The sequence below is a fragment of the Petromyzon marinus genome, chromosome 47 (assembly GCF_048934315.1).
Source record: "Petromyzon marinus isolate PM22_M1 ecotype Great Lakes invasive population chromosome 47, UKy_Petmar_22M1.pri1.0, whole genome shotgun sequence".
Taxonomy (NCBI): domain Eukaryota; kingdom Metazoa; phylum Chordata; class Hyperoartia; order Petromyzontiformes; family Petromyzontidae; genus Petromyzon; species Petromyzon marinus.
In genome coordinates, this window is record NC_133713.1 from 12216603 (window position 1) to 12232801 (window position 16199).

Below are 16199 nucleotides of genomic sequence, written 5' to 3' on the forward strand. Positions count from 1 at the left end.
GGGAAACGTAAATAATAATAAAAACTTAGTACGACGAAAAACTGTATAGTACATAGATTTTTTTTATTTGCAAGTTCTATAATCCTTTAGAGAATTACAGTCACCGACTGTAGTATAGTTTGTAAACTTTAGAGTGTTAATCTCAACACAGGGGGAACGCACAGATTCCTTTCTCCCAGGGCGCCCACATGACCTTCCCCACACACCGCTCGCTTCGTTCATTCGCCAGCCGCGATTCAGACATTCACCAGGTTACTCCTGAAGCCACCCACTTGCTCACTCGCCAACCTGGACACGAACATTTAAGCACATTCCTGATCAACCCCACAACATAAGTAAGAAGAAGACCCTGTAAGCCAGTCAAACCATCGCCATCACCCAGCATTATTCGAACGGCCGCTCTCTTTCTTCAGCCCTTCCCACGTGATCGTTCGCTCAGTCGCTGTACGCCGGCAGCCCGAACGACTCTGGCACAAAGTCCTGCAAGGAGCGCAGCACTAGCGTGGCGCCGGCCGTGAGCTTCGAGTCCAGGTTCTCGTCCGGGACCATCACCACCTGCATCCCGGCCGCCAGCCCCGCCTGTACCCCCAGCGGGGCGTCCTCGAATACCAGGCACTGTCGGACGAAAACGCAAGTGCAGGGACGATTTAGCTCGCGCGAGTGTGGTGAGCAGAAATGGCACACTGTATGCAGCCGGTCGTGAGTAATAACAGAGTGGCAGCTAAAGGACAGAACACAACCAATCAAACAAGGGTGAGCTCTTAATTAAAATGCGGAATACAATTAGCTTATGATACTTACAAGCAACGGTGTTTCTAGGCTAAGTGATGCTACTCAATGCACTGCCTAACAGGGGAATATAGTGACATTAATAAGTGTCCTGACACCTAAAGTATGAGTACAAGCAAGACTATTTATAATTGATCCAAATTCTTTCAAATTCATCACTCGTAATGCAAATTAAGCGGAGCGGTGGGTGCAGTGGTTAGTACACTATAACCACAATATCACGTGCCATCTGCTTCACTGTGGAAGTCAAAGATCCCCCGTTGCCATTGGCAAGAGTAGGCCGTTGTGTGCCGGCATCAGAGTCAACATTTTCCAAATTCAAAAATAATACTTCATATTCTTTAATTGGGATTATATCATAGCAATCAGACAAATTCCCCAGGTCATGCTTGCAAATTAGACTAGCTTGGTTTTTTGCGATCTCACCAGGTTAAACAAAATCAACTTCACCTTCTGGCCAAAAGCGAAAAGTGATGGTGTGAAATTCGTCTGCGTGTCCCATAACAATTTGTGCTTGAATAGCAACACATTACAATGACATTCAATCACATTAACCTATTTATAAGGTGTAACAGGACTTTGTTGACATTGTGAACAACTTTCAGCATCTCTCGATTCCGGAAAGTTGACGTGACCATGTGACAAACAACATTTACAACATTCGTGCACACGTGATTCGACGCAGGCATTGTGAGTGTAACAATATAAGTTCAATAGTGAATCGATACATCTTGACATGCCTATAAATTAGACTTTCAATTAGAGATTTGTGCACAAATGTGCGTACACTAGTTACCACGCGTACTGAATTTTTTCCGCAAATCATGAACAAAAATATATAACATGAATCGCAATTTAAAGTAATTCTGCTGATGACTAAGTGTGATGTGCGTCATGTATCAAAGAGAGGCACGCGTGTATATATATACATAGGTCAAGGACAAGAGGTATTTCTTGAACCTGGGAGCCTAGACTTGAACAGGGACTAGAATCACTCTGAGCAAGTTATCTATTATGCCTTTTATGCATAAAAGTATATCTAAATTATGCATTGTAGGTATTACCGCTTTATAAGGAACCCTGCTCATAAAGATTGCCCGTTCAAAACAAACGTGGTTTGTCGGAACGTATTATCTTGTGTGGATTCCTACCTCAGTACAGCGATCGCATTACGTCAGCAACCCCGCATACAACGATCATTAGTGGTGTCAACGATCATACGCGGAATGGAATTGGATGAAAACCTAAAATAAAATAACTTTATCGGAAGACGTACCAAGGCATATTTTGACGTCTGCTAACATAGAGTGCGGTCGTGTCGCTACAGTTCTCTGCGGTGAATGCAATGTATTTAAAAACAACGTCGCTACGCCTCTCTAAATAAAATCAACGCTAACCGCTTTCATCTTTCGAGATTCAGCAGTGAACGGGACCCACTCTGCAACTTGCAGACGTCATCGGAAAGGGAAAGGGTTAATTTAACGTGTAATCATATGAGTAGCAACTCTGCTGCGCAGCCCGAGTTTGTATGACAGCTGACGCGGGCTTGGCGAAGGTGTGGTCATTTGATCCTCGGGGCCCTAGAGGGGACGTTTGGTCACGTGCCCCACACCTTTGATTAGCGCGGTTGGCTATGTACAATGCGAAAGAAGTTCCACATACATACACATATATACGTCCCGCTAATCTATATTGTGTTCGTGGATTTAAATGATTTTGGAATTTAAAAAATTTGAAAGATCTCATTGAGAAATATTGTTTTCTTCCATTCGTTTTTATACAATAGTAACATTGCGGTAACCATGTAAGACTCCAAGTTAATTCATACTCCATGTAAGTTAGCATGAAATATTGTAGAGTATTCAAGTTGATGTATTTTACCCTAACTAAAATACAATTTACTCACAAAGCATCAATATTATGGAGTAAACTTCTTATCTGCTAGCTGCAGTCAGGCCGTGTAGCATGCATTGACTCCCTTCGCTAAGAATTGACTCCCTTCGCTAAGAACACGCAGTACAAGCCGAAGACACATCGCAGAGCGCAAATGGTCTTTGTCGCTGTCCTCTCGCCACCTCCGGCTATCGGAGGCCCGTCTCATTGCCAGGTAACCGTGCTAGGGCTGGAAGCTTGAAGCCTGCTGAGCAGACGGCCAGACACCGTGCAAAGGCTGGGAGCCTGCAGAGCAGACAGCCAGCAGGAAGGAATGAGCTCTAGACGATGGGGTCAGCACAAGAGAGGGGGGTGCGCTGGCGGGGGGTCACATCCCTGGCCGCTCACCTGCGAGGGCCGGGCGGGCGGCTGGAAGCGGCGAGCGGCCACCAGGAAGGCGTCCGGCGCCGGCTTGCCGCTGCGCACCTCGGGGTCGTCGCCCAGCACCGTGTGGCGGAAGAGCGAGAAGAGGCCGCCGTGGTTGGTGGTCTTCATCTGGAAGGTGGCCCGCGCCGAGCTGGTGGCCACGGCCATGGGCACGCCGTGCCCGTGCAGGTGCCTGATCAGCCTCTCCACGCCTGCGCTCGTCACCGGACGGCACGCCGTCGTTAGTTCGACGTCGTGTACGGTCCGTCTTTGGCCATACCTCACCATGCTGCCCGGTGCGGGCTGGTGAAGGGGTCGAGTGTGTGTATGTATGTATGTATGTTGAACTTCTTTCGCACCGTACGTAGCCAACCGTGCTAATTGGGAGATGCTGGGGGAGGGACAACAAACTCAACATAAAAGCAGTTCTAAAGAAATCGTTTTCAATCTGGATTTAAAAGTGCATAGCTCCAGTGGCCTCCTAATACCAGAAGGAAGAACGTTCCAGATAGCCGCAGAAGCGCATCTGAAAGCGCGATACGGTGACCATCTTTGTTCGATGGCTAGCCAAAAGCCACTGCTGTGAGCATGACCGGAGTTCGTGGGTAGGCGGAGTGCAGAACTGGTTCAGATATCACTTGCTACCGACTTTTATTGTGGCCGGGGATCAAACCCAGGTAGTTAGACTTCAGAGCAAAGTGGCTTAACAATGATTCACTGCTCCAGCAATCTTTAATGAAGCGTCTAAAATAGGAGATATGTGTTTTTGGGGCTCATCTTTGGATCCTTTACTCGAAATGTGTTTTATATGCATTGTCCAAAACACTGCCTGAATTAAATTGCATACGTACATAGGCACCGTGTGAAGAGTAATCATATACAATCAAATTACGCGTGCACTAAACTATCAACAACATATTTCATAACAACACATTTCATGACCATGTAGGTCAATAAATAGTACAGTCCGTTCAAAGGGTAAGTCTTATCGCCTGGAATTTTCAGTACAAAATACACCAGCTACAGTGCCATTCACATTCTTACACATTGACCCACAAACATGGTAATTTTATGACTTAAATCACTCAAAATATTTGGCTTTTTAATCAGATCTCAGGAGCTGTGCAGGAATGAGCCTGCATAGCATTTGGATGGCCCGCGACCACACATAAAATAGGTGTCATAGGCCGCTGGGGAGCTACGTGGTAAGTAGCAGTGCAGCAATATCTCCCATTGTACCATACCATGCTCCCTGCCTTCACCGACCCCGCGCCGATTGGAGTGGTGAATTACGGTCAATAACCCCCCACATCCAAAGTGGCAATGTGGAGGCACCTCCTCCCAAGAGGGCTGCACACGTATGGTACACGGTAAAATATCGGTGACCCGATCTCACAAGCCCTGGCATCATCCCTGGGTACTGCGCATTACCCAGCATTATATTACTAAGGCACGACGTGGAAGTGATAAATCCCTTTTGACGTAATTCAACTAAAATCTGGGTTTCTGCTCGGGGCGGGGAAAGGAGGGCGGGAAGGGAAAAAGAACTCCCAGCTTCACCCCGGCACGCTTCTCTCTCCAGTCGCCGAGATCCATGGGAGCAACCGAGGTCACACGGCAATCGGTCGCACGCTACGTCCCCAAGTTTGTTTTGTTGAACCAAGGGAAGAGGTCGAAATGATGAGGATATTCTCACTTGTATATTTACGTAAAAAAGGCTACAACAACGAAGCGATTATAAATCAGAGCACAAAAAAACTAATTTTAATTATAGCCAATACAACAACCATGTAATAGATAAAATTATAGCCAAAACAACAACCATGTAATAGATAAAATTATAGCCAATACAACAACCATGCAATAGATAAAATTATAGCCAATACAACAACCATGTAATAGATAAAATTATAGCCAATACAACAACCATGTAATAGATAAAATTATAGCCAACACAACAACCATGTAATAGATAAAATTATAGCCAATACAACAACTATGTAATAGATAAAATTATAGCCAATACAACAACCATGTAATAGATAAAGTTATAGTCAACACAACAACCATGTAATAGATTAAATTATAGCCAACACAACAACCATGTAATATATAAAATTATAGCCAATACAACAACCATGTAATAGATAAAATTATAGCCAACACAACAACCATGTGATAGATTAAATTATAGCCAACACAACAACCATGTAATAGATTAAATTATAGCCAACACAACAATCGTGTAAAAGATGGGAACAGTGCACAAGCCTAAACGATATTAAATTAAATATATTTCCTGTCACAAAATTTGGCTCGGACAAATTACTATTAGAAATCATTGATCATACAGAAAATATTCAATTCGAATTTTGGTGCATGTTGCACTAGTATCATAAACAGACAGCCATATGTGTCAATTATAAATTGTAAGTGACGTTATCACACAGAGTCGACAACTAAGCATCACATTGTGATTTAGAAGGGAGGGTAGCCAAAGACATTTTTGAAGCAATGGAATTCCAGGTGTTTCAGGCATTAACAAAGAATGCGCTACAGTCCGGATTTCCACTGCGGTTAACCCGTTCCCCATGAGTTACAATAAATCGTGGGCCGAGTGGTGGCCAGCAAAGCTGCACCATGAAACCTGGTGACCCGAGTTCTATTCCTGACCACAGACAACGACGAGTGGCGTGTCATATCTGAACTGGTCCTGGGCCCCCCCCACCAACCCGCACATAGCAGCGCCGTCAATTACGGTCAATCAACCCCTGTGACCAACAGTGTGGGGTAGGCCTACGTCCAGCAGCAGATTAACAAAGGGCATGTACGTTGTGAGCTTAAGAATCAAAGTGAATCGATGCATCGTTACACTTCCTTTGCGCTAAGCTGGCGGCTTATTTTCTTTCGTGAGATGAGGGCTGTTCTTCTTTGGTTCTTTCGGTAAAGTCACGTAGAATGAGAATAAAATAATAAATTGATAAAATAAAATAACGCAATAATATTCTCACTGAGAATATTATTGTGTTATTTCACTGAGAATATTATTGTGTTATTTTATTTTATCAATTTATTATTTTATTCTCATTCTACGTGACTTTACCGAAAGAACCAAAGAAGATAGTGAGAATATTATTGTGTTATTTTATTTGATCAATTTATTATTTTATTCTCATTCTACGTGACTTTACCGAAAGAACCAAAGAAGATGAATCCTTGCAGTCACGAAAGCTTTAAATCGAAATGAGGGCTGTTCTTACAACAGTTCTGATAAGACGGGCGCGATATTAACGCGGCAACAGACTGCACTTTAAAGCACATTAATCTAACACTACACGGTGAGGGAACGCAGAGCCAGCTACGGCTTTTAAGTGATAATAATAACAAGGGGCAGTTGTAGTCCACGGAAAAACCTAATGTGTTTATCAGCAGTATTTTAATGGCGGATATTACATTTCTTGCAACGGAAGTGTGCGCCCTTCTTCACTGCATCTGGGCAGTAAAAGGAAGCCCATTTAAACGCCATCACATGTCACGTGGCTTTCACATCACGGAGAACCCAATTGTCCCATACGATTGCCGCGTTATGTTCATTTCTGCGAGACCATTTGTGCGCAGTTTATTGTTTTGTTTAGGATGTGCTACTGTTCTCAGTGGGGAGGGAACACACAACACTGTTTGAAATTAAGAAATGCTTGAGTTTGTGACTGGAAAGAGTGGCTGTATAAGATGAAGCTATCCTTGAGGTGGCCAAGTCGCTCAGAGGTCAGATCTGTGAGCTGGTAGAACTGAGATACTGGGCTGGAATCCAGGCAACGCCTGTGGTTAAACCGGGTTCTCAGGTGTAGAGAGCATTGGTGGTTTTAGGGTGGTCACCAATGACTGCACAACAACAACAAAAAACCCATCACTCAATTCAGTTCTGCATTTAATTTTCCCGAATTCGAGCTCTGAGAATCACATTTATCAGTTTGACCATCATGCGAAAATTATTACTCTCACTGGCAGAGGAAGGTGGGAAGGTGCTGCCCTTTTACTGTGTGAGCCAGAGGTCACCTGAAGAGAACTCAGCAGTAGCCCTGTGATATCCGCTTTCATGGGCCATTCTCCAACATGAACGATTGCACTGCTCTCTAAAATAATTGAATATTTTTAATCTCATGACGTGATACACACTCATTTATTGGATGAAAACGTCTTGATATAGAGAGGACTGCAGAACTTGGGCAATCATTGTCTCCAGCTCACTCCTGGCTGCCTTCTAGCTCGTCTGTCGTTCCTCAGCAATTGTGAGATACAGGTTGCATGAACTATGCTGCATAAAACTAAACATAATGCCGACAACCACAATTTTGGAGGGAAATAAATGAACAAAATGCGTATCTATTCACATTCGAGCTAAGCATTTTAACACACAAACACGCGTACAACTTAAAGGACCACAACATCCATAGCTGAAATTAGCAGTGTATCATTTTCACATTTGCAGTATGAAGGAGCAGCAGCAACAAAACAATGGTTGCTTTGAGTCACAGTCTCTAAAGAGTTAAGTGGCTCTCTATGCTACAGTTAGACCTGCGTTGATAGCGGTTGTCTCAGATGCCCCTGCACTTAGCACAGACGTAACATCACGCGGTGGAGCATCGGGCCGCAGATTATCGGTTTCCTGGAATGTGGCATGGAGGGCAATGCAAAAAATGGCTCTTAAGATGCGGTGAATCAGAGTGCGAGTAATGCAGGATAGCAGTGTTCATTATTTCTCCTTGTGAGAAGACAGCTTCTTTATTCACATTACCCTCAGGCAAACTCGTCGCAGAAAATATCTCATTCCGGTCCTCTGCTGTGAAAACTCACGTGATTTTACACTCGTACACTCCAAATAGACGCTTATGCTTAAGATACGCGCATTAAATGGAGTACATTTAAGAAAGGATTATTTACACTTAAAAAAAAATGTTTGCAAATTATTTGGACAAAATACACGAGAAAAAAAGCATATATTTGTTCATATAATGATGACCTCCAATGATAAAAGTTCATGAAATTGCGTGGTGATGCGGGAAGTGAATCATTCCTGACCTATCAACTGATATTTACTGCGTAAAATACAGTGGCTCATTAGGAGTGGAACGATGCAACGATTAATTATCGTTTATAAAAAAAACAATACTTGCATCAAATTGCGGGGTGTAAGATTTGACGTTTTTCAATTTGTCCCTGCGCCTCCCTTGTAATCCGTGAAGTTTTTGCGGATGAACGGAGTGGCACGGCTACTTCCCTTCCTGTAACACGCGGCACACAGTGTCGCCACAAAATCTGTCTCGCAGATGACGAGACGAACCTCCACGGTGTGCCTCAAATTAACGGGATCCGTGGTACGCCACCGCCCCCACCACCGTATCACCATGGATTACTGCAGTCTTCACTGTATATTGTATGTATGTAAGTTGAACTTCTTTCGCGCCATACGTAGCTAACCGTGCTAATCGGAGGTGCGGGGGAAGGACAACAGACTGAACACAAATTCGTTTTCAATTTTGTATGGAATGGGTTCATATCACCCCTGCAGCTTCTAGAGGTGCTACCACTAACAGCAATGTTGAACGACCAAAAAAATCTAATATTCTGTCGTGTTTTCTGAAACGTGTTTGTCCTTGAACGTATTTAATTACCATTGACAATATCACGTTCTCAGTCGCACAATCGGATATCGTACGGCGCATCACATGGGATGCCACAAGATGATGTTACACGCAATTATCTCATTAGTAAGAGCTGTTACGGTGTTAGCATCAAGGCGAATGTTTTGTTGCGCTGGATTTCGTGTCTGCGTTTGTAGCAACCCTTTTTTTCTGGGGTAGGTCCCCAATGGCAACTTAACTTTATCCTACAATTTTGTTCATATTAGATCATCTTTGCACGAGTTACCATGAAACCCTGTTACCGATGGACGGACAGAGCTAATGCATTAACGCTTTCAACCTGAGTTAGATAGTATTGAAAAATAAATTCATATTGAAGCATATAAATCACAGCCATGGAAGGTGAATCGTTCCACCGCTACTCATTCGTCAATCCATCACATAACCAGAATAATCATCTCCATCATTGGGACTATGGGGATGGTCAATCGCCACTCAATGTCATTGGGATCGTACTGTTGCGGCAGAGGGGGCAGCTTGCTTAAAATGGTCGACCGGAATGACATACTTGCCGATCTGCACCCTGTGGATTTTCCCGTGTCGTTATATATATTTATTAATCGCTCCAGGAAGCCATGAATTCGTTGAGGCCCAAGCTCTTTGGCGAGCTGTTTGGCTGTGTCGAAAAACAGTGGGCCGCACAGAGGCAAGTTCTTTGAACGTACAAATGGACACCAGTTTGGCAGTATCTTCTCCGCCTCTTCATAGTGTCCTGTGCAGAAATGCTTGGCGCTTGCCCCAAACCTGCAGCTGTGCAAGGTGGCAAGGATGATGACCTCTCGTGATTTTTCACCGACTAAAGACAGTCGATGGATCCACCCCAAATTTTTTTCACAAATGTATGCTTTTCATACTTTTCCGCGAGAAATCCTATTCCGGAAGCTTTGGAAGCAATACCAAAATGTTTGCATTTGTGTATAGCTTTCTTGTATTTGTCAGCAACCCCATTTTGTGTTCAATATGTGTTTTTGTATTCGTGTGATGTTAACACGAGTCGATTTTATGAACACAGTGTGTGCTGCAGGAAAAGTAATTTAATATTGGAAACATTTTTTTATATAGCAACACTCCAAGTTTGCAAAAACTACACTCGCTGCATTTACAAAAAGGTAAACTTGCAATTCCACTCGGGTAAAAAGTAAACATGACCCGAGCAAGAGAATGCACGTTATTAAAACAATCACTCAAAGCACTTCAAAGCACACGAGACGGACGCTCATCCACACATGCTAACCAAACGCTGCGCATAACAGAATCGCGACGTGCTTACGTACGTATGTTGAACTTCTTTCGCAGCCTACGTAGCCGACACAAAAATAAGTTCTAAAGAAATTCGTTTTGAATCGAGATTTAAAAGTGCACCGCTCCAGTGGCTTCCTCAAATTGTAACAGCATTCCAGACGGCCGCAGAAGCGCGTCTGAACGCGCAAGATGCAACAAATCCAGCTGAAACTGGGCCGACATTACGCGTGCAGGTACCCGGTAAGAGCCGTGCGCTTGGAAAGACCTTCTCCTGGCGAGCGATGCTTTCTGCCAGCAGCTCCTCGGGCGTCATCGGCAGCTCCAGCGAATCGCGGATGACGCGCGCCGCGTCAAGCGACTTCTTGCCCATCACCTGCGACTTGAGCGCCCAGGTGTACCGCTTGCCGTGAGGCCTGCAGATGTCCTCGAACACCTCTGTGTACAGGCGCTCCGTGTCTGCAAAAACAATAATCGTCATCATCGTAACAATGCCGTGCATACTCTTTGGTTCTTTCGGTAAAGTCACGTAGGTAGAAAAATAAATAATAAATCACGACGTTTCGACCGCAACACAAGCAATCGTCATCAGGAAGAAAGATACAGCAGTAGAACTGCTGAACAAGAAAGGGCTGCTGCAACAAGAGGTTATATGTAGAGGTTTGAGGTGGGTGTCACCCCAGGGTAAGTAGGCGGGGTCAGGGATGGAAAGGAGTCCCGTCGCCGCACGCACGCACAGCAGCTGCGTTAAAGGCCAATTCCGTGGAATATTGTTTGTTGAACACTGGAGTGTCTGGAGAAAATCAACCTATGAATTGGTGGGGTTGACAGTCAAAGCTCTGCAGTTTCAAGAATACAACGTCGTACTGCCGCCATAGACGGGCCACCTCGCCTCCCAAGCCTACCTCGTCTTCCAAGGGTGTTTCCCATTTAAATACTAACCAAGCTCAACTCGGCTTAGCGACCGAGATATGATGTGGAGTCAGGCACATTGAGGGCGATTCGGAGACGTAAGTCAAATCGCTGCGAAGAGTATAACGGATAACGTGTCAGTTCAGAGCAGTCGATTGTTCATGTCGTGGTGGACACGACGGCTGATGTAAGAATGAAAAGATAAGTCGGTGGTTGAGACTAACGATAGTGGCAGCAAAATAAATACTCCCGTGGAGATGGAGTTTAGAATAAGGTCGTGTACAAGATTCAAAATAAAAGTTTTTGGCTTATATCGCGTAAGTATAAATGTGTCGAAACCCTCCACCACCCGACACAGCCAATTTGTAAGGGATTTGTCACGTAAACAAAACGCGAAATAGTGACAACTTCAGCCCACCGGTGTGTTGTCTGGCGATAGCCTGATGATGATTGTTGTAATTACCAGCGAAACTGCGCACGACTCAAATTGTTAATGTTGTGGATTTACTCTCCAACACACCGGTGGGCTGATGTAGTAACTAATTTAAGTTTTGTTTACGTGACTTAATGAGCACAATTGTTCACGCGGCTTCTTTATTAAGTGTGATTGCACAACGTTTATCTTGAGCTTAAGTAAAGCTTTTAGTTGCTGTAAATCTTTAAGTGTCCGTGGCCAAATCACTCAAGAGATCTCTGAAGCTTTTCAGCCTGGACAGCGGCCGGGATAGGTAAGCATCATGCACGAACAGGTTTCCATAGGGCAATGCAGAACAATCCATTATTGTACGGTACTTCTACGCTCCCACAATCGATATCTGCAGCCCGCCTTTACCAACCTCCATTTACCGGCAGTGGTGAAGTATGGTCAAAACAGCCAACACTTACTCGGGCGGCGTGTGGGAAGGGCCCTCATCCAGCAGTGGCGTTGACCATAGGAGGGCCGCTACTATCCCTGTACAAACATTAATCAACACCTCCGCTTCGCAGGTGAACGCCTGCCAGCGAAAACTCAAACACGCACAAGGAGGCTGACCAGCGGCCTGCGTCGCGGGCTGTATCCGACCAAAGTGATAAATAATAACAACGCGGCACAGAGACGCAAAGCCAACACTGTCCGAGCGTGCAAGCCGAAGCGCCCTACGGGGCAGGAAGAATCGTACTGACCCAGGAGGAGTCCATCCATGTCAAAGATGACATGGCTCACGGAAGACATGTCACACACTCTGCCGGCAGAGGGAGAAGGGATCTTCCGGGAGATTGGTGCCAAGTTGGTAGCAATCTTCCGGAGGTTTCGACGTCAAATTGATAGGCTTCTTCCGGAAGATTATGGCCAAGTTGGTAGAACCTTCCAGAAGATATTTCCAAAGTTGGTAGACATCTTCCGGAAGATTGTTGCCAAGTTGGTAGAAGTCTCGATTTAAAGCTTTCGTGACTGCAAGGATTCATCTTCTTTGGTTCTTTCGGTAAAGTCACCACGTAGAATGAGAATAAAATAATAAATTTATAAAATAAAATAACGCAATAATATTCTCACGACGTTTCGGCCACAACACAAGCGGCCTTCATCAGGTGAAGGGACGAGACTGTCTGGAGGACAGCGCTGGAGAATTTGAGAGATAATTTTATTGTGTTATTTTATTTTATCAATTTATTATTTTATTCTCATTCTACGTGACTTTACCGAAAGAACCAAAGAAGTTGGTAGAAGTCGTTCGGAAGATTGTCGCCAAGTTGTTGGCAAGTTGGTAGAACCTTCCAGAAGATTTTGATGTAAAGCTTTCGTGACTGCAGGGATTCATATTCTTGGTTCTTTTGGTAAAGTCACGTAGAAGGGAAACAATAAAGTAATAAAAATATAAAACAATAAAATTCTCACGACGTTTCGACTGTGATGATGATTGCTTGTGTGAATACAACAATTTTTTCTAGCTGTGGTTTTCACACTTGATGATGATTGATTGTGTTGCAGTCGAAACGTCGTGAAAATTTAATTGTTTTATATTTTTATTATTTTATTGTTTCCCTTCTACGTGGTGACTTTACCGAAAGAACCAAGAATATGACTTCCAGAAGATATTTCCAAGTTAGTAGAGGCCTTCTCCATTAACCACACGCACTTGCGGTGAGCATGCAAACAAACACATTTTGTTTGTACATTTTAACACCTCCTGTTTTCTTGCCAGAAAGAGTAAAACCTATTCTTATTTTTATATAGTTTGATACCGTCAAAAAAGTTCCCATTTTGTAGCTGCTCCCCACGAGCTAAAAATGGTAGTGCATTTTCGTTGGTTCTTTCGGTAAAGTCACCACGTAGAATGAGAATAAAATAATAAATTGATAAAATAAAATAACACAATAATATTCCCACGACGTTTCGGCCACAACACAAGACCGCTTGTGTTGTGGCCGAAACGTCGTGAGAATATTGTGTTATTTTATTTTATCAATTTATTATTTTATTCTCATTCTACGTGGTGACTTTACCGAAAGAACCAACGAAGATGAATCCTTGCAGTCACGAAAGCTTTAAATCGAAAAATGGTAGTGCATTGTCTCGGACCGTGTTCGTGAGCTGAAGGCGGACTCCGAGGCTGATCATTATTTTAATGCGGCTGGCTCACGAAATAGATTTCCCTAAGACGATGGTACTTTGGGGCCGTCCATAAATGACGTCACGCGACCTTGGACGATGTTTTACCCCCCCCGCTTCGCCACACGGCGTCACAAAATGTCAGACCCCCCCTCAAATATGACGTCACAAAGCTCTGCCCCCCCCCCCAAAAAAAAACACATGCTTCAAATCTCTTTAAACTATTGTCGTTGTAGTGCGTATTTTATGTGGTGCTGCACTCTGATGTAGGAGAAAACATTTATTTAAGTAGAACGTGTTGTCTATATTTATTTAAAGTTGTGCATTTTGATGTGACGTCACATTTCGCAAACCCCCTCCCCTCCGTCACATCGTCACGAATGTCTAACCCCCCCCCCAGGTGCGTGACGTCATTTATGGACGGCCCCTTTGCAAGCCCATTGGCTATCAACAAAGATTCGCTCATATTCTTGGTTCTTTCGGTAAAGTCACTTTACCGAAAGAACCAAGAATGTGAATCCCTGCAGTCACGAAGCTTTAAATCAAAAGATTCGTTCATGAAGCCATCCATATATACAGTGGTCCCTCGTTTATCGCGGGGGATACGTTCTAAAAATAACCCGCAATAGACGAAATCCGCGAAGTAATCAGCTTTATTTTTTACAATTATTACACATGTTTTAAGGCCGTAAAACCCCTAACCACACACTTTTATACACTTTTCTCAGACAGGCATTAACATTTTCTCACATTTCTCTCTTATTTAAACACTCTCAAAGTTAAAACTTTCGCAGATTTAAAAAAATAAGTACAATATTAGTAAATGAAACCAAAGATCAAAACCTGTTTTCAAGCCCAAACATTTTTGTAAATCTGGCTAGCCGAACGCATTCTGTACTCCCTTAGCTAATCAGGACGCAGAACACATGTGCGGTTCTCCCTTAGCCAATCAGGACGCCGAACACAATGCGCGCTCATACTGTATGCAGGAAAAAAAAAGCGTGCAAAATTACACTAAAAAAAAATCCGCGCAACAGCGAGTCCGCGAAAGGTGAACCGCGTTATAGTGAGGGTCAACTGTATACAGACACAGAAACAATTTCAACTGCGAGGTTGGGTACAAACTCAGCAGTCACTGGAAGGACGTCATCAACCACTTTAAGTGGTAACTGGTTGGATGTTTTCTTGTCACCTTCCGTGCTTCACCTTGGTGCTCTCTGACCCCAGGGCACCTATGCCCCGCCCACTTCATTCTGACACCAGAACGCCTGTGCCACGCCCATTTTTAAACCTTTAAAAACAGCCGCCTTCAGCGGCATTCCCCCTTTTTCCTCCTGATGATGATCGCTTGTGTTGTGATCGAAACGTCGTAGTTTTTATTTTATTTACTTTTATTTCTTCTATCTACGTGACTTTACCGAAAGAACCACAGAATGTATTTGTACTGTTCACCATTTGGCATTCTCGGGTCTGACACTGGTGAGACTATGCCCCAAAGAAGGCTGTCTCTGGTGTAGGACAATCCGTTTTAAAGATAATGCCATATATTATTAGAGCATGTTTGTTTGCATGTTCGCCACAAGTACCGTGTGTGGTTAATACAGTAACTTGATTCCTGGCAAAAGGTTTATATTTGGTGTTTGAACCTCTTAACACCACCTGTTTTATTGCCAGAAAGGGTAAAACCTATTATTTGTATTTGTTCATACCTGCAATATCGTCGGTGTTGGTCAGTGGTTTAGGCTGCAGAAAAGGGTAAAAACAACCGGAGTGTTCGTAAAACTTGCACCCGGTACCTAACTTCTTCTGGCGCCTCTTGTTCCCACGTGTGTGCACTGTCTTTTTCGATTTTCATAAGTTTAGTCACGATTCGACCAAAATGTAGAACCTCTGTGCGCCTGTAGCCTGCATTGTATTTGCACTGATTGTTTTTCACTTGCATGTTTCCTTTACGCCATCAAACACAGTACAACCTCGTTTGCTATCTATGCAATATACCGCAAAGACCTAGTACCCCTTCTCTGCAATGTTGCCGTTTCTCTTTTATTGCTGTCCTGTTCACGCACCGCGAATCTCCCTTCTAAAGCAGCCGGGCAGCTGGCTATATGAGGCCATCATCCGCGTAACGAATCACCATTTACTTGAAAAGGTCTTTGGACTCAGTGTGACTTTCCTGTGTAAATACACCAATGCATTAGATTAACTTCAATTCAATACACAGCGCTGCACAGTTGTGATAGGCCTAGGCCAGGGGGTGGGCAGCCTGCAACTCCAGAGCCACACCAGGGCATCTGTAAAACAAGAGCTTTACAGCTCATCGGATTCCTCCAGGAAAATATTTTGTGGACAGATTCGTGACGTTATTTACCCAAGACCATCACAGTCTCATTCACCACACAGTGCATTGCGGCTCTTGAAATATCGAGGGGGTTGTTTTTCTACCGAAGAATAATAACATTCATCTAGCGCTTTTCATCAAGGATCTCAAAGAACTGTACACGATACAGCAGCAGCAGACGCTCAGCATAAAATGTATATTATAAATACATTTTAAGAATCATTTACTAAATAAAAAAGCGTATAAATAGGTTTTAATGCGCATTTTAAAAATGTCCACAGACTCAGAGATCCCTGATATCTCGTGGAAGAGCGTTCCGTAGCCTGGGGGC

General features: G+C 43.8%; 1 protein-coding gene across 3 annotated transcripts; it reads right to left on the reverse strand.

Moving 5' to 3' along the window:
• Positions 1–44: 44 nt before the first annotated feature.
• On the reverse strand, positions 45–12257 carry LOC116952443 (pseudouridine-5'-phosphatase-like). Of its 3 annotated transcripts, XM_032971788.2 has the most exons (5): positions 12105–12252; positions 11826–11892; positions 10269–10487; positions 3070–3299; positions 45–615 (listed from the first exon to the last, which is right to left on the reverse strand). In XM_032971788.2, the coding sequence occupies exons 2-5, from the start codon at positions 11851–11853 to the stop codon at positions 436–438; spliced, it is 657 nt and encodes a 218-aa protein (XP_032827679.2). In that variant the 5' UTR covers positions 11854–11892; positions 12105–12252; the 3' UTR covers positions 45–435. The 3 variants fall into 3 exon arrangements, with proteins under 3 accessions (XP_032827679.2, XP_032827677.2, XP_032827678.2); XM_032971786.2 differs by lacking the exon at positions 11826–11892 and having other exon boundaries at positions 12105–12257; XM_032971787.2 differs by lacking the exon at positions 12105–12252 and having other exon boundaries at positions 11826–12098.
• Between the last annotated feature and the right edge of the window lie 3942 nt (positions 12258–16199).

Excerpts from the sequence above, each read along its gene's own strand:
- LOC116952443 (XM_032971786.2), bottom strand. The coding sequence starts at position 12,153 with ATGTCTTCCGTGAGCCATGTCATCTTTGACATGGATGGACTCCTCCTG. Across the intron at positions 10,488-12,104 it reads CATGGATGGACTCCTCCTGG|ACACGGAGCGCCTGTACACA; the intron begins GTCAGTACGATT and ends TTGTTTTTGCAG. Across the intron at positions 616-3,069 it reads CGCCCGCCCGGCCCTCGCAG|TGCCTGGTATTCGAGGACGC; the intron begins GTGAGCGGCCAG and ends TTCGTCCGACAG.